Here is an 18,410-nt window from a genome sequence, read left to right on the forward strand (position 1 = left end):
AAATTGAAAATTTTAACTTTTAAAATTTTAAATTTTAAATTAAAATTTTAAATTTTAATTTTCAAAATGTTAATTTTAAATATCAAATTTTAAATTTAAGACCAAATTTAAATTTGAAAGTTATAAAATATCAAATTTAAAATTAAAAAACTAAAAATATCAAATTAAAAATTTTAAATTTAAAAATATCAAATTTAAAATTTAAACTTTAAAATTTAATTATAAATTATAAATTTAAATTTTGAGATTATAAATTTTAAAAATTTAAAATAAAAATATCTCTCTCTATATACCGGGGCGGGGGCAGGGGGGGGGGACAAACTGTTCCCACCCATATCCGTACCGGATATGGGTACGGATATGGGTGGGAGCAGCTTGTTCCCACCCACCCATTTGGTGTTCGGGTACAAGAGGGGCGATAAGGTTATCCCCCTCTTGTACTCAATCCAAACACACACTTAAAGCGCCCCAATACATTGGGCTCGGTTGTGGGGCCCATACTCCGGACCAATAAGAATATGGCACGTCGGATTATTTTATTTATTTTTGGGGGAGACTCAACCAGGATAAGGCCGTTGGAAATGGGCCTGGTCCAATGAGCTCGCACGTTTGTGCGGGAGGAGTCCGCACGCGGACGTTTTTGAATATGGGGTCGTCGTGTCGGGTGAATTGCGGGCGCCGGTTCCGCATAATTCAAGAATATGCTAATGTTGTTTATGTTTATATTTAGGATAAGCTTCATATATCATCCTCGTGATTTCGCGCTTTCTTACTATGGTATCATATAGTTTAAAGTGTATCAAGTTAGTGTTCTGTGATTTTATTTTTATCTTTTTGTCAGCTTTTTCGTTAATATTTCGTTAAGTTATATACAAAAAACTTCAGATACACTATCTAGATTTATCGAATATTCACTTTTGTACACTTTAGTTTTAACTTTGTCACTGCTTTAAAGAAAAAAATTAGTAGAATCAATAATAATGAGGTAAAAATAAAATTAACCATAAGGCACTAAATTGATACACTTTAAATCACAGAGTACTAAAGTGAGAAAATGTGAAACCACACGGATGGTATTTGAAGTTTTTTCTTATATTTATATTTATATTTTTGGAATTGTTGACAAGTCTATGCATATTGGAGGATCAAATTAGATTTGCTTTTGCCTTTCGCTTTAAATCCATGGATTTGTAAGTAGAGCACTGAGCGATTGTTATCTTAAAAGGCTATTGATGTGATGATAAATAAATAAATAAATAAATAAATAAATAAATATATATATATATATATATAATGCACCAGGCTTAAATGCGTGGCTCATATATGCAATTTGCGGGTAGATTAACTTAAGATTATTTTGCAAATCAAATGGATAATTAGCAGCCTTGATCGGATCTTAATTTTTATTTTTTAAGCAAAGATGAATACGCCATTTTTGCCATCATTTTTTTTAGAGAAAGATAGCATGCTATGCGTTTTATTTAATTTTTTAATATAAATTTACCTAAAAATGTAAAATAATTAAACTTTGAAATTGTAATCTTGGATTGATACTAATCATTAAATCCTTTGACACATGCAGTAGAGATAGTGGGTAATCACATGTATTATTAGATTATTAGATAAATAATATTTGTACTAACATATGCACTAGGCTCGTCACTTTATAAATTATTTAGCTAGTGGGGGTGTTACCCTCACACAATCACCTAGTGATAAATGATCTTATTACTATTCGGATTGGATTTTCAAAGACCAAAATGTTATAGCAATTAAAAGTCTTTTATGTAGCTAGCATTTTGCGCACTTTCGTATGAATCGTAATAATCAATCAAACATTCTCGTCAACTCATCGTGCATAAAAGTACATATTAGAATAAAATTTTCCTTAACATCATTTTAATTTATAATTACCATATTATTCTTACCTAAATCTTTAATCACTGTCCTATATAACTCAATAAAGATTAATCAGATATAAATTTTGTACAAAACAGGAAAAAAAAATCTTAGTATGTCATGACCTTAAAGTACCATCTTAACCTCAGGGCACATGCCATAAAGAATCTTTTAATCACTGAGTTTTTTTTTTTTTTTTTTTTTCCCCAAAAAAAAAAAAAAAAAAACCTCAGGCCACACGCCATATATAAAGAATGTTCCTCTTTTTTGTTTCCTTGAAATTTCACCTCCCACTAAGATGTCTCTCTCAACGATAAGCAAAGGTCGGTAACAGTTGTTTAATTAATTAATTACTTAATTAATCACTCTCTAATCTCTATGCTGTGGAAAGTATCTAAAGAGATCTAAAATATATAAGTTAATGTGTTAAATACATCAAAAGTAGAACCACCAACGTAGACTACTAATAAAAGGCTTATGTGACAAGGACCCAACACTATAAATGAGAAAGAATTTAGGAGTAGAATGTATGTAGTGCTCCTTCTTTATAAGAGGTGGGACTAATCAAGGATACATTTAATATATAATCTTTGGCACCATAAAAAGTCATATATTGATGTAAATGGATAATATATGCATGTTGTGGTTTGAAGCTCAAAACATATAGAATTAGAATTAATTGCCACATAGGAGGCTACGTACCTCAAAGGACCTGTTTCTTGTGCTGATGTATCTTAAATCCATTGGGACCAAAATGAGGATCACATGCCCATGTCAGCTGAGTCAGCTTAAGCTTAATTATGTGGTTGGTTTTAAAGAAACTGAAATTCCAGTGAAAATTAATCAAAGTGTATGTAATCGCAACTTGAGTTTCTACAAAATGATTTGTCAACGCTTTTGTCGTCTGTTTAAATGCAAGTAGTGACTATGTTTCAATTAATACTCCACGAAAGTGAGAGCAGTTCATGTTGGTTGTTTTATCGAGTTTTGAACTCAAAATCTACGATTCTGATTTCATATTAAATAGTGTGAAATAACCATTTGTCTCAAATGGCTTAAATTATTGGAGAATTAATAGGATTTCAACTCATTAAGTTTATATTTATTTTCATCAATTTTCGTTATGTAACAGAAAAGGTCGTGTATGTTAGATCTCACTTCATAGTTGCGTATTAAAACAGTGGTTATTTCTTTGTTTAAGTAATTATAAAACAAAGGATATTACGTCTTAATTAAGGGCATTGGGCACAAAGTAGCTTTAAGAATCATTCTCTTCGCACATTGAATGGGGAAAGAGTATGAGCCAATTTTATAAAACTGAATTTAATACAAAACTATAATATCTGTGCAAGAGACTATAAACCTACGTAAAGTAGACCTCTTGTGTGTGTGTATATATATATAGAATTATGCTACTATACTATCAATAGTACCAAGCCCTTGGTACTATTGAGTTTCAGTCGTTGGATGAAAAGATGTGCGGTTAGGATGATAGTGGTCATCGGTTAAATTGATAGTAGTCCTCTAGGGTTGAGTGAGTGGTTGGTTTAATTAATAGTATAATCTAACAGCTGGAAATGATCAAAGGATAGATCTAACGGTAGAAAACTTAATAGTACCAAGGGTTTGGTACTATCGATAGTATAGTAGCCGGACTATATATATATATATATATATATAGAACTAGATTGGTATACTATCGGTAGTACGGAGACCTCTGTGCTACCAAGTTGTTTTTAATGACGCGGCTTTCAAATCGACGATCGGCTCTATTAGACTTGATTTACACTATTGAAAGTATTTGAAAATTAAATTTTATAACTTTTTGACATCATTTGGTTAGTGATTAAAATGTCTCAAAATTGACAATTTTAATAGTCGATGTGATGTGTTTGTGAATTTAATAATGTAAAACAATTCAAATCTGACGAAATTTTTATAGAAAATTCTTTTCACTATTTAGAGTAAGATCCGTACCTCTGATTTTAAATTTAAATCTTTTATCATTATTTTTTATGAAATTTTTATTTTTAGTCCTTCATTTTTAGACTACGTACTCGTTTGATAGGATATCGAAAAATTATGAAATTTAGGTTTCAAATACTTTCAATAGTGTAGTTCAAGTCTAACTGAGTCGATCGTCGATTTGGAAGCTATATCATTGAAAACAACTTGATAGCATGAAGGCCTCTATGCTACCGATAGTATACCGGCCGGACTCTCTCTGTCTCTCTCTGTCTCTATCTCTGTCTCCGTCTCTCTCTCTCTCTCTCTCTCTCTCTCTATATATATACACACACTCGATCATCGATTACTATTTTTCCACGTGCATTTAATTGCGAATGTTCCATGCATGTAGTCGTATTATTCTTCAACATGCTTATTCTCTCCTACAACCATCACTTCCTTGACAATTAATGTGTAGCGTTTAATCTAATATTGGAGCATTCAATAATGGTAGGCTCCAATTGAAAACAAATGTTGTTCTCAAAACCAATTGGAGTCCAGTAGTTCAACCAGCCACACTATAAACCACCAATGTCCCTTGAAATCCGATGCCGTTTATAAGATCGCATGATTTAAAAATCATAATAAAAACATGTTGGGAAAGTTCGGTGCAGAAATACAAAGGTCCAAAATACACGTATCTAGATTCATTAGCAGAAATTAATTATTTGACGTGGGTATATTCACATGTGAATTTCTAACATAGCCGATAAACTTTGAATTAGTAAATTTTTTCCACCATATTATTGTAAACAAAGTTTTTTAAAAATATAGTTGAGCTAGAATACACCTAGAAGTACCAACTCTTTGGTATTTCTAAGTTTCTAATCTTTAGATCTATCCTTTGATTACTAATAGCATTTGGATTAAATATTACTTTATCTATCACCATATATCTCCATCATCTTATTCTTATATCACTCCATCCAAAAACTACAAACCTAAAAATTCTTTAGGTATTTTTGAAAATATTCTAGCTCAATTATATATATATATATATATATATATATATATATATCACTACAACAAAAACGGTCTATAGCGACACTTTTAAATGTAGGTACATGTCAAAAAAGTGCTGCTAGCTAAAATTACCGACACTTTTAAAAAGTGTTGCTATATGTGGGGTCGCTAGGTATATAGTGACAGTTAAAAAGTGTCGCTATAACCTAAAAGAGTGCTGCTAATTTACCAATACTTATTTAAGTATTTAGTAACCGCCGAAACTCTATCTCGTTGGCTGCGGTGGCGGAGGAGGACGACAGGAAATGCTCTTCGTCTAGAATTTCAGTGGAATGAGTGAAGAGAGAAGAAAAGATGATAATTGATTTTTCTTTTTTTTTTCTTTTCTGTTTGTAATCGGGTCAAATGGACTGGGTGTAGTGGGTTGAGTAGAGTAATCTTTTATTTTTGGTTGGATTGGGCTTTATATTTAGGCATAAGTAGATGTTTTTTTAAGTTTTAGTATAAATGAGACACTTATTCAAAAGTGTTCCAAATAAGTGTTTCTATAACTTAATTCTGTTGTAGTGATATATATAGAAAGAGAGGTTATATATAGAAAGAGAGGTGGAAACACGCGCATACTACTATTTGGCATGTGAAAATGACACCCACAAATAAAGGAGGAAACAAAGCAGGCACCAACAAACTTATCACATATATCATTCACCCTACTACTTCTCTCTCTCTCTCTCTCTCTCTCTCTCTCTCTCAAGTGGGAGAATTAGGTCATCACCATGTACCTAATAGCCTTTTAGGAACTCTTATTTTTTATTACGTAAAGTGGGCAACATAGGGTTATCATGCATGAGAGAAGCAGCACTTTTCTTTCCTTTGTCGTTTCCACCTTTTTTCTTTTTTCTTTTTTTTAGTTGAAAACCCAACTCACCTATCATACCAAAAAAAAAAAAAACAAAAAACAAAACAAAAAAGGACCGGTTAACATTTACTCACTCTAATATTATAATATATTGGAAAATTCTTAAAAAAAAAAAAGAAAAAAAAAGAGAATGTGACCGATAATTTCCAACAACCAACAAAGCTAAGGACAGCCGTACGTGGTTCATCTTTTCATCTGGAGTCGGTTTCGTTGGATATATATATATATATATATATATATATATATATATATAGTACGTCTTTCGTGTTTTCGAAAGTACGGATGTCTTCGTACTTGTAAGTTGTTTCCGATGATAGGACATCCGATTCGACGATCGGCTCCGTTAGGCATAATCTATGCTATTGGAACTATCTAGAAACCAAATTTTATAATTTTTTGACTTCATTTACCAAGCGATCAGAGGGTCTCAAAAATGACTATTTTAACGGTCGATGTGGCACGTTTTTAAGTTCAACGGTGTAGAAGTATCCAAATTACATGAAATTTTAATAGAACATTCTACTTAACATCAAGAGTAAAAACAATACTTTCGATTTGAAATTTGAGTCATTTATCACTATTTTTTATGAGATTTTTATTTTCAACCGTTCATTTTGAGACTACTCGTTTACTAGGCAAATGAAATTAAAAAATTATGAAATTTGGTTTCTAAATAGTTCTAATAGCGTAGATCATGTCTAATGGAACCGATCGCCGAATTGGACATCCCACCATCGAAAACAACTTACAAGCACGGAGGCCTCCGTACTTTCGAAAGCATAGGAGCCTAGCTCTGTTATAATATTGTGAGAATGCTGTATATTTTATATTTGAATGGCATGTTTGTTCTTAACTTAAGAAGTCATTTGGGTTTGAAGGTTGTGAAGAACTAGTATATTATTATTAATAAACTATTAATAATTCTCATCAAGTATGAAAAGAAAAGTATTTTCTAATTCATGATAACTTAGGTAGTATTTTTACAACCTAGAAATTTACAATAATTTTATTACTTTGTTAACACTTTTTATACCTGCCCAATTTGAGTTGAATTGCAATGATCATTAATATTTTTAATAAAAAATATGAAGAATTATTGTAATATTACAAATTGTGAATCAAACAGACTCTAAAAATATTACAGAGAGCGGGTTATAAGGCACTTTCCTTTTCTTTCTCTTTCTTTCTTTCTCGGTCAGATCTAGCCACTGTGACCGAGATCTATCCAAGATCAGGGGTACTTAATTTTCATCTTCTTTTGATTTTTGTTAGCTTTTTTTTTAATGTTTCCTTTCTTTTTCTTCTTTCTTTCTTTTTTTCTTTTTTTTTTTTCTCTTCAATGAGTTTGTGATCTCTCACGTTTCCGTTTAAATTCATTATACATGTGTAGTTTTTTATTCGTAGTCCCCATAATTTTGAGAGATAATTGCATTTTTACTTGCTGGTGTTGAGTAAAATAATTATAATTTTATCTGTAACATTTTTATTTTATATATATAACTCAAATTAGTGTATATTACATGCCATAATTAAATTTATTAAGACTAAACTACATTTTTGGCCCTCAAACTATGAGGTGATCGAGCTCTATTTAGTTCCTCATATTTTAATTTGTTATAATTTTTTGTTCGAACTTCTGAATTATTATAATTAAATCTAACAATCTAATTAAGTTTATTAAATATTATTGATGTGTTGCTAGAGTGTGGAAGTCACATAATAATATTATGATTAATGACACGATAATAATTAAGATACGATATCACTTCCACATTCACGATATATTAATATTTGGTCAACTAAATTAGATTATAATTTTTCTCATGTTAAACCATTTAAACCACAAAAACATGCGAAAGTTTTAAAAAGTCAATCTGACCATGGAGATCGTCAAACCTAACATTCATTACTGCACTTATGGACGATAAATTTGACGATCTAACAGTGACAATCACATAACGCATATCCACATATCTGAGCTCGACTAAAGGTATTAGGTCAAACTCGAGTAATAAACGAGCTATATTTTTGTTTGAAGCGTGTTCTAAATATGGCCTAGCTCGTTCCGTATTGTTGCCGTTTCCTGTAAAAAAATACTCCTTTTGCACCTATAATTAAGTACAAATCCAAAAACTACTTTAATTCTAATTCGCACATATAAATAAGTATAAATCCAAATACTACTTTTGCACCTATAAATAAGTATAAATCCTACACCTATAGTATTCTAGAGTTCACAAAAATTTAAATATATTTTAGTTTAAAATAATATTGAAAAGACTAAAGAGAGAATATGAAGCATTGAATGAGTGAGTCAGTGATGTGCATATTTTATGGCCTAGTCTAGAAATGTAAAGATATTTTTTTTTTGAATACTAATTTTATGTAATTTGATATGTTCGAGAAAAGACATTTCTTTTCTTGTTGTAATTGATTAGCTTATAATTATAGATGATAATTTGTTTAATGAAATTCTAGAAGCGAGAAAATATTTTGAAATATTTTTGTCGTCAAATAAATATTTTAGATAAAATAGTTGCACGCAATCCATATATTATTCACTCCTAAGTCCTAGCCTCCATTTATATATATAAATTTTATTCAAAAAAATAGAAAATAAGCACGAGAGATCCTAATTAACTCGAGAAATTAGGTGAAATGCATTGTCAGATAAACTGTTTTTTTTTGTTTTTTTTTTTGGGTGGGTTTTGTTTTTTTAAGGTTACATCGGGGGCAGCGTCATGTGATGTGGACTGAATCTGGCATGTCTCTGTGTGGTGCCCAGCACGTGGAAAAATTTTAGAATGCAACGAGTATACGGGTGACTTGGCATAACAAATCAATCAAATATTTTCTTTTAAAAATATATGTCCCATCATAATTATAAACAAATATTTTTTTTATACTTTTATTTGAAAAGAAGAAATATAATTGGTTTGTTACGGGTAACATGATGCAAGCGTGACAGTATAGAATTCCTCCCAGCACGTGAGAAATGATGAGATCGCTTATAATTAATTAAATTTATTAGATCCTTCTTAGATTTGATTAATTCTTTCCATCACATCTTTGTAAGATTTGGCTATGGTTTCGTTTGGAATTGCGGAGAGATTGAGTTACATGCTGTGAGAAACGACGATAAAAAAATATTCTATTTGTTTCCGTATGTAATATTGTGTTCTACATATTGCGGTTAGTAGGTTACGATATATTTTCTACGATTTTATAGAAAAACGCAGAAACATATGCTTTTTTTTAACTCTATTATATCTAATAGCGTTTGATAGACCTTAATACCAAACTAAGCCTACGTCGGGTGACGCGTCATAAACTAAACATCCGAGCTCGTAGAATCCGAACCCGAGAAAAAAGAAAAGACAAAAAGAAAATCCTTTTATTGAATGTCATGCGAGAAATGGCTCTTGAGTTATATATATTCTTATATATACTTTCCTCATTTTTTTTCCATCTATAATGAATTGTATAAAAAATTACCTTACATCTTTAGATTTCATACTCGCCAAACATTTTCGTCGATATATGCATGACTAAGTTTGATTTGACTTGAATAAGTCGGATCCGATTTGCCGCAAATAGGTCAACCTCAATCTCCCAAGCAATTGGTATCAGAGTCGATTATTTGAAGATCTTATAGATATTCTTCTTGCTAGTGTGGTGAGAAATTGTTCGATATTTTCATATAAAAGAACAGAGAATTTTGTCCAACAATAAGAATTTTAATAGAGTTTAAACATAACGTACAAATATTACAACATATTTTGCACAATTGAATTCATTTATTACCCCCTTAATTAGTTGCCATAGCTCTGCGAGGATATTCGTGCTTACGCAATCGAAGAACTCGAGCATCATGCATGCACAGTGAAAAAAATCACACTAGTTTTGGATTTGTAGCATGTACCGTGCGCGAAGCGATGGCATAATCATTTTTCAGTTTAACGTGAATAACCATAAAGAGAAATTACTGATGTCAAACAACATGAAATGCCATTAAAAGCCGGATTATCAACACTACTTATAAACAGGTTAATGAACAACAGGAACCGAATGGTCGCAACCTCAAGAGCCTACATAACTATAACTTAAATCTTAAGAGCTGCATCCCTCCAGGTCCACAAACAAGTTCTACCACATTCCTAAGCCCCCAACTCAGCAGCTTCTCCGTCCCGCGAATTTATGTTTCCCATGCATGAATACATTCGCTAACTCGACCGGTAACAGCTTATCTTTTTGCATCTTGTGATGATTGATCGATCATGTTTACGCGAATTCACCACTGCCAGGGCGTTTCGACGGCGTGTTATGTCCACCGAATTTGAATGCCGAAACAGTGGTATCTTATGCCACAATCCTTCCATTCTAAGTAGCTTCTAAACCAGCTCGATTACGGTGATCACTGCACTCTATCAGCCAAACCAACTGGAATCGATATGGGCGATTGCTGATAATTCTTGAATGTGGACGCTCCTCCACCTTCCATAACCTTCGTTAGCTGCTCGTTAGGTCGAATGCTATTAGTTTGTTGCAGTAGTTGAACAAGCGACAAAAATATATCCATCCTGGTTATGTCTCTGTTTGCCTGCGTTGAACCGAATGCATCTATTTCAGTAGGAGAGAGAAAATGGAAAGTGGGAGTTGCCAAAACTTTTTTTTTTTTTTTTTTACATATTTTACCTCAACTAGAAACCGTGACCATATCTTGCTTTCACGAATCTCCATCACTCCCTTCAAGATTGTCAAGCCATATCCACGAATAATGTCCGCTATTTCAAGAAAGAACCCTCGTTCTTCACAAAGCATCTGTTTGAGACACAAAAGAACAGAGCAAATATGTAAATAATACCGATTGAGTCATCCTGGAAAAAGAAGAAAAAGTCTTCGGTAGTATTTTACCTCAATGAGCATCTGGCCAGGTGGTGTGAGGTCCTCGACTATTATAGGGCACACCATGGTTTGACCAGCAACTTCATAGGCCCAGGTAGCACCGCCACCGCTGCTGCCGCTTGAATTGTCTTTCAAGACAACACCGCTCTCGTCACCGATCATCTTTACATCCATAAAGAGAAGTAAAAAAGAAAAGAGGGAAAACGAGAAAAAAAAAAAAAAAAACAGTTATTAGATAACACATTTAAGATTCCAAAAGCCAAAAGTAACCTATAGCCATCAACTTACTTTCGGCTCATCAGCTTGCTTAATTTTTTCTGCATACTTGGTCACACTTTGTAGAAATAGCATGTGCTTGATCGTGCGGTCCAACAAAGCATCAATGCTACACTGTTATATTATATAGATCAAGATAAGGCAGTTTGTAGTCATTAGAAATCATCAGAAATATTGAAATTTATTTGGTTACCTTTGCACCATTGGGGACAATCTCCCTTAACTCCTTCACGCGATCCTGTATCAGCTGTCGGTCTTTGGGTCTTGGTCGAGTACTCTCTCCAGGCCTAGCTCTTTTCTTAACAACTTTGACAGCTTCTTCGGTACTCTTCGGCTGATTAACCTTCAAATTTCCAGTATTCATGCTGCAACTGTCATCAATCTGTAAATTAAAATGTGACTTCGAAGACGCTTCCTTGGAGGGTGCAGTTATGACCTTATCCGACTGGTTCACAACGTGTATTTGAGTAGTACATAATGAGGGGCAACCTACAGTAACAGCTGTAGGTAGTTTGTGCTCTGAATTATTGCCAGATGCTGCCTTAACATTAATAGGAACAGAACCAGATGCCGGAGTCTTATTAATATTATTACTTCCGACTATAGCTTCTAATAATTGTTCAAAACTCAGCTCAGAAAACAAGTCTTTCTCTCCACCTGAAATGGATCCCTTCTCAAATTCTGGGATGACAATGTCATCTAAGCATTCCTGCATGAGGGCGTTGGAACTGAGTTCAAATACCATATCATTATACAAGTCATTGTCAGCAGCTTGTTGAGTAGGTGCTGTAGAAGTGTTCTCGTTACTTCCTCTGCCAAGTGAGTTGAACACACATGCAGTGGGATCCTCGGTCAGCTTACTACTAATCACTTCGATGCAACCATTGCCCTTAGTCTGGACCAAACCCGCTGAAACAGAAGCAACATCCAATAGAGTCTCATTCATTTGTGAAGCAAAGTTAGTGGCACTCTCATTGGCAGGAAACAATAGAGATTTTTCAGGTATAAGAACCTCGGATAAAGTGAGACAAGTATTTGGAATTTCTGGAGTAAAGGAAGGGATTTTGTCGAGAGATTCTGCACCAGATAGGTTGCCTATGGAATAAGAGCAGATCGACGAATTCTGAAAATCTAGTAACTTCTCTATACTAGGGAGGCATGCTTCGTTGATTTGAGATCTTGTGCTGGAAATTGTGTTGCATGATCCAAATGCGCTACAGGACGAAGATGAAACTCCAAGGCAAGGAAAGTCATTCAAAGAAGTAACACTAGCAAACCCTTGCATTCCCATCCCTGATGACAATCTCTCCCCCATCATAGGTGGATTAGTAAGCTCGCTGATACCAGGTGTGTTTAAGTAGGTAGAAGTTTTGTTATGAGAAAAAATAGAACTGGGTAGTGTTCTAGATGCCAATTGCGCATGAGTTTCGGCATTGACTGGATGTGATTGGTTATTTGCTTGATAAGAGAAGTTCCCAAAGTTCAAATATCCTTTAGATAAACCAATATAGCTTGACATATAAGAATTTATGCTGCTGCCACTGCCATAACATCCAAAAGCATTAAAAGACCCCTTGGAGAAATCAGCTGAAGACAAAAAGGGAGGTCTCAACAACTGTGTATGCGATATTTTATCAATGTCCGTCTTGCTTTGTAGAGAACTGGTGCTATTATAACACTTAAAGATATCTCCCAAAGAGCTTGCACAGCCAAGTGCCGCAGGCTGATTATATGTAATAATATCCTTATAAGAACCGTTGTTTAGAAAAACTGACATACTTCCTAGTTGCTTAAGTAAATCCTGAACTTTGTTGATGAACTCGGAACTTTCAGGAACCTGATGAAAGAGTGGAAATAGAAGTTAAACACAATGTACTTATAAGATATCTCATCTAAGAATTGTGAAATACTTAAAACAGCTTGTTAGTTTGATAAAACACTGAGTTTTCTCAACAATGTTATTTAGAATAGGCTTTTAATTTTGGACAGCATTCTTCATTTAGGTTCTGTTTCAGCAGAATTGCAAATACCCACGGAAGCTATTCCCATGGGAGTATTGGTAATGTACAACAGTGGCAGAGCAGCAACTAAATTCACTGCACCGCTGATACAGCCCCTCCAATTACATGCTTCGAAGTTGTAGACACTTTCTCATAAATGTCTTACCTATGCGGCAATAATGCCCCTTCAATTACATGCTTAGAAGTTATAGACACTTTACTTCCTATTCATCAATAGCTCTCAGTTCTCAAGTCATTCTATTTATGCTCCTGTTATCTTCAGATCCATGCATTACCCTGATTACCATCCGTTAACAATTGAAACATCTATCAATTTGAAAAATCTAGCACTTCACGCCAATTATATATTTGGCAAAAAGACATTACAACAATGGAAAATTTTCCATCGGCAAAGTCAAGGCATTGAATTAGTCCTGATGCTAACATGTGATTTCGTATCAGGCAGTTATGCACGTTACTAAGGCAGTGACACCTTTCTTCTCAATACTAAAACTGCTTAAGCCTAGAGCAAGCAACACTATTCAGAGAACTATTTTTGGATGTTAAATTATAGTCGACATTGTACAGTGGCTACCACATTATTTTAAATGAAGATGTCGCAACTTTTAGAAGATAATTAAATGCCAACCTTTCTGGTGGAACCAAATTGCACTACGCCAAACGATGGCAGAGGTATTACTGCAATAGTCTGAAAAAGAAGGTGCATTATCAGCAGTCAAAATAAGAGAAGTAAATTGAGAAAGATGCTTGTTTCAATAGCTCAAATTTATAAAACCACTAGTATGAAGAAAGCACACATTGGTTATACATGTTCTTGAGCAGATAACTAAGTAAACAGATGGGCACGAACCTTTATTCCTTCCAAGAACTGATGTTGCCACCAAGTATTGCCCTGAAACAAAAAAAAATTACTCATTTAACCATGGAAGAAAAGGTTAAGATTTCCACAATATCTACCAGGTGTCCAAATACTTAAATAATCAAATTGTCCATGTAATAACAAAAATATCAATGATCAAAACAAACATAGTATGCCCCAAAAGCGTAAAAGAGTTTTGATACTCCCATAATTTTCAACTATGTTCCATAAACCTTGTCAGATATGACGGTAATTTACAAAAAGAATACCACTCAGAATGTCCCTAATTTCAATAATCTTTAAACTTCGCCAGTCGTCAAACTGAGAGCACTGATAACTTACTACAAAGGAAATATTCACCTTAATGTAAAACCTCAAACATTTCCAAGAACTATAATGATTTTCTTTCTGCCTAGAGACAAGATAAAACGAGCCTGTACTTTCTGCTGGCTTGTTGGTCTTAATATTGCTTTGAAACCTTTACCTGGAAAATTTCTTGACTTGCAATGGGGTTGGTCTGACTCAAGCCGGTACCATCAGTATCAGCATACATCCACCGACATTTCCCACTTACTAGAGCTTCTCCGATGATTCTGCACAAAGATGAGAGGAATCATACAATTTAAGGTCATAATGACTGGTTGCGACTTTTATCCGCCAAAGAGGAATGAACTTCAGTGAAAAATAACAAACTGAATGAGTAAATTCCAGCAGGATTTCCAGTACTGAGCATGAGGTGAACGCTTATTAAACTTCTAAACAGTTAAAATAAAATGATGCAGGAATATGGCTATATTTTGGTTCAAGTACATGTTTGAAGAAGGAAACAGATGCACTCATTTCAGGAGAAAACAACCTAACATAGCAATGATTTTGAAGCCTGAACATTCCAAAAGGCAAAAGGAGAGTACATTCAACTTGACGAAAAAAAAACAACAGAAACTAAGAAAATTTGAATCTACTAATAAATCACTAAACTAGTTGAATCATACCCTTCCCCAATTATGTGGAAATGATTAATCATCTTCCCAACCATTCCTCCAACTTGATCTTCATAGTAGCTATCCTCCACTATAAGCAACCTGACCATTAGAGAGCAATTAATATCACTTAATACAACTAAGAAATTCAGCAAGAGAGAACCTTAGCTCAAAAGATGTGAAATTTAGCATCAAAATGTTGAATTCGCACAATGATTATGCAAAAAATCATTCACATTAGCATCCCTGGCCAGTTAAGTAACTCAAATTCATGAAACGAGAGAAACCATCCAATTAAAAAGGTCAAAAAAAAATTAAATTTTTGTTAAGCCTACGCGTAGCGTCCAAATAAGGCAAAACAAAATACATATTAAAAAAAGGGTAAAAAAGAATTGACCTCACCTGAACTATAAAGCATTTTAAAATGGATACTTGAACTTCAAAAATTTCAATTTTACTACCTAGTCTTTCATTCCGTTTGATTTCAGTAAATGCCTCCCAAATAAATTATCAAATTTGTCACAATTTGACGGTTTTCATAGAAATAATTGTAGAATATTCACCAAATAACATAATATTTAGTTCGGTTAAAATATATTTCATCAGAGAAGTTAAAAAATACTGTTAATTTCAGATGGGAACATGTTAAACCAAACATAATATAAGTTTAGATAGTAAATTTAAAATTCAAAAAGTTTTGTTTACTGATTTTCAAAATGCGGTACAGTACAGGTGAAGTTCATACTTTTTACCTTATAAAAAGAAAAGAAAAAATTGCTCAAAACAATAGTTAACAAAGAAGAACACAAAACTAAAATGCTAGTTAATACAAAGGGAAAAGAAAAAAGGGAAAAAAAAGAAGCAATTTTAAGCTTCAGGAAGAACAATTACTTGTTACTTGAAGAAATGGAACCCCACAAAGAAAAAGCAACGAAAAAACAGAGAAATTAAAAAAAAAAAAGGAAACTCGGAAACAAAACCCAGAAACGGAAACATCATAAAGGAGCACACGAACGCGAGAGATCCCACAAATTGCTCGCAAAAACCAAACAAATCCCTGCAAAATGGAAACTCACAAAGCACCAAAACCCAACCCCCACACAACAGGAACCGAAACCGTGAACCTACCCCGGATCGCGTCGATCCGCGCGCCAGAACACCGCGTAAGACCACTCCCCGCCGCCTCCGCCGCCGCCACAGAGCTCGCCGAGCGCCTCCCTCAGCTCCGGCGGCGCCATTACGAGCCCCCGCACGAATCTCGAAGCAGCGGAAACCCTAATCTCTCTCTCTCTCTCTCTCCCCGCTTCTCTCGAGCTCCTCTCGCGGAGTGGAGTTCGAGGAGGGAGAGAAGGGGAAAGTGGCGAGCAACAGAAGCGAACCGGGTTCGGAGCGCGACGGGCTTTGGACTTTGGACCGCTTGGGAGAAAAACCGGAATAGAGTGGGCGGGGTGGGGGTTTTTATAGAGCGGGAGATGTGGGGTAAAAGATCGGCGAGTTTTTGGCGAGGCGAGGCGAGGCGAGGCGCGGCGCGTGCTTCTGCCCTTTCCTCGGAGGGCATTTATGGGTTTTTAAGGAACAGGAGTTACTATAATTATTAATGTGGAGGGTAAGATGGTAAATAATCATTCTTGAGGGGTACTTCGTGAGGAGTTAGATCTAAAGCTTAGGGTGTGCTTGGTTCCACGTAAAACTGTGGAAAAAAAATTTTTGGTGGAAAAAAAAATTTCGGTGGAAAAAAATTTTACGTTGTTTATGTTTGATTTGTAGAAAAAGAAAAATAGTTTTTCATGATAATTGTTTTGTTGAAAGGAAAAGAAAAATAAATAAAAAACTATTTAATATATTTTTTAATATATATATTATTAATATATTATAATTATTATATATGTTTTCTCTAATTATATATATTATATATTATTAATATATAATAATTATCATAATATATTTAATTATTATAATTTATATTTATAATAAGTTATATTATATAATAAATATGTAATATAATATATAATAATATATATTTAATATTATAAAATAAATTATTATATATTTATAAATAAAATATTATATAATAAATATATTTATAAAAAATAAAATAAAATAAAATAATATATATATATTATATTATTATAATTAAAAAGGGAGAGAGAGCTAGGTTCACTGCTCTCTCTCTCTTGGTCCACGAGTTGAAACACACCTCGTGGACCGCGTGCAAAAGGCACATCAGCCGCGCCATGTGAGCCCCGTGTTTTTACTGTAGCTTTTCGTTTCCGCTTTGTCAGAGCGGAAAACGAAAATGCGAGTTTTCCGTGTTTTCGTAAAAAAAAAATTTTCGAGAAAAATTTTTTACAGAAAACCAAACAATGGAAAAAAATTTTCAACTGAAAAAAATTTTTCGGACTGCTTTTACATAGATCCAAACACGCCCTTACTTTTGGTTTCGGCTATAAGCAAAAATTGTTTATTTCAGGAATAGATATAAATTTAAAATAAACTAATTTTACGTTTGGATGGAAGTTGAATTATTTTCGAGAATAAAAAAAAATAGCGTTTGGATAGATAAGATGAAATAAGAAGAACAGTGGACAGTTATAAATAAAAAATAATGATATTTTTCTTTTTATTCTCGAAAATAATTCAACTTCCATCCAAACGTAAAATTAGTTTATTTTAAATTTANTTTAATTAAAAAAATTAAAAATAATAATTTAAAATTTAAAATGTTAATTTTTAAATTATAAAAATTAAATTAAATAGGGGTGGGAATAGCTGGGAAGCTATTCCCACCCCTATTCTGGGGGCGGGAATTGTTAACCCCACCCCAAATTAATCTCATTTGGGGATAAAGGGGTATAACTCCTTATTCTCCGCCTAATCCTATTTCTCCAACCAAACGGTGTGTAAGTGTTTATTTGTTTTGATCAACTTGGCGATCGTAATGGTTTAGTTTTGATCATCAGAGTTCACAAATATTTAGACCAGATTGTGGAGCTCGATATTTACGGAGGCTATGTGGTCTATGTGAATACATCTCACGGGGCAGCGAGTATGTGTACAGCGGGAAGTTAAACTTTGCCGTATGGGCAGAACTCAGCAGCTTTGATAGGGCGTGTTCTTTTTTATCAAATACGTTCAAAGATCTTGACTTGTAGACTACAATGACATTTTTCACTAGTATTATGACTTGAAATAATTCTAATGTTTAAGCTAGCTAAGACATTGGCCATCTCTCTAACTTTTGCTTTATGCTAAAATTTGTGAGTAAATCTCACTAGTCACTAAATAATAATGCTATGAAAAAATGTATGTCCTATCACAATTAAGCTTTTTTTTATAGTAAACATCAGAACTTCCTAAATTTATTTGTGAGTACCTAAATTTTTCGGAATTTTGACTGATGTCTTGTTTGGTAGTATGAAAAAAATTCCTCGAAATAAACTTTTCATGAGAAATCTCTTTTTCAGTTTTCAGCCTAATTGATTATAAGAAAAATTATTTTTTTGAATTTTTTTCATATTTTATGGAAAACTAGTTTTTTTTATTTCCGAGAAGTTGGAGAGAAAAATTCTCTCAACACGAAA

At 33.4% G+C, this 18,410-nt stretch overlaps 1 protein-coding gene across 1 annotated transcript; it reads right to left on the minus strand.

The window, feature by feature from the left end:
* Positions 9,672 to 16,269, minus strand: LOC109707993 (transcription factor LHW-like). The gene is made up of 10 exons (XM_020229548.1): positions 15,958 to 16,269; positions 14,842 to 14,931; positions 14,334 to 14,442; positions 13,841 to 13,882; positions 13,619 to 13,678; positions 11,163 to 12,806; positions 10,982 to 11,083; positions 10,703 to 10,855; positions 10,484 to 10,609; positions 9,672 to 10,388 (listed from the first exon to the last, which is right to left on the minus strand). The coding sequence occupies exons 1-10, from the start codon at positions 16,065 to 16,067 to the stop codon at positions 10,203 to 10,205; spliced, it is 2,622 nt and encodes an 873-aa protein (XP_020085137.1). The 5' UTR covers positions 16,068 to 16,269; the 3' UTR covers positions 9,672 to 10,202.

Source organism: Ananas comosus, linkage group 3 (assembly GCF_001540865.1).
Source record: "Ananas comosus cultivar F153 linkage group 3, ASM154086v1, whole genome shotgun sequence".
In the NCBI taxonomy this organism is placed as follows: domain Eukaryota; kingdom Viridiplantae; phylum Streptophyta; class Magnoliopsida; order Poales; family Bromeliaceae; genus Ananas; species Ananas comosus.

Excerpts from the sequence above, each read along its gene's own strand:
- LOC109707993 (XM_020229548.1), bottom strand. The coding sequence starts at position 16,067 with ATGGCGCCGCCGGAGCTGAGGGAGGCGCTCGGCGAGCTCTGTGGCGGC. Across the intron at positions 13,883-14,333 it reads CAAGTCAAGAAATTTTCCAG|GGCAATACTTGGTGGCAACA; the intron begins GTAAAGGTTTCA and ends TTTTTGTTTCAG. Across the intron at positions 10,389-10,483 it reads GGTCACGGTTTCTAGTTGAG|GCAAACAGAGACATAACCAG; the intron begins GTAAAATATGTA and ends GGTTCAACGCAG.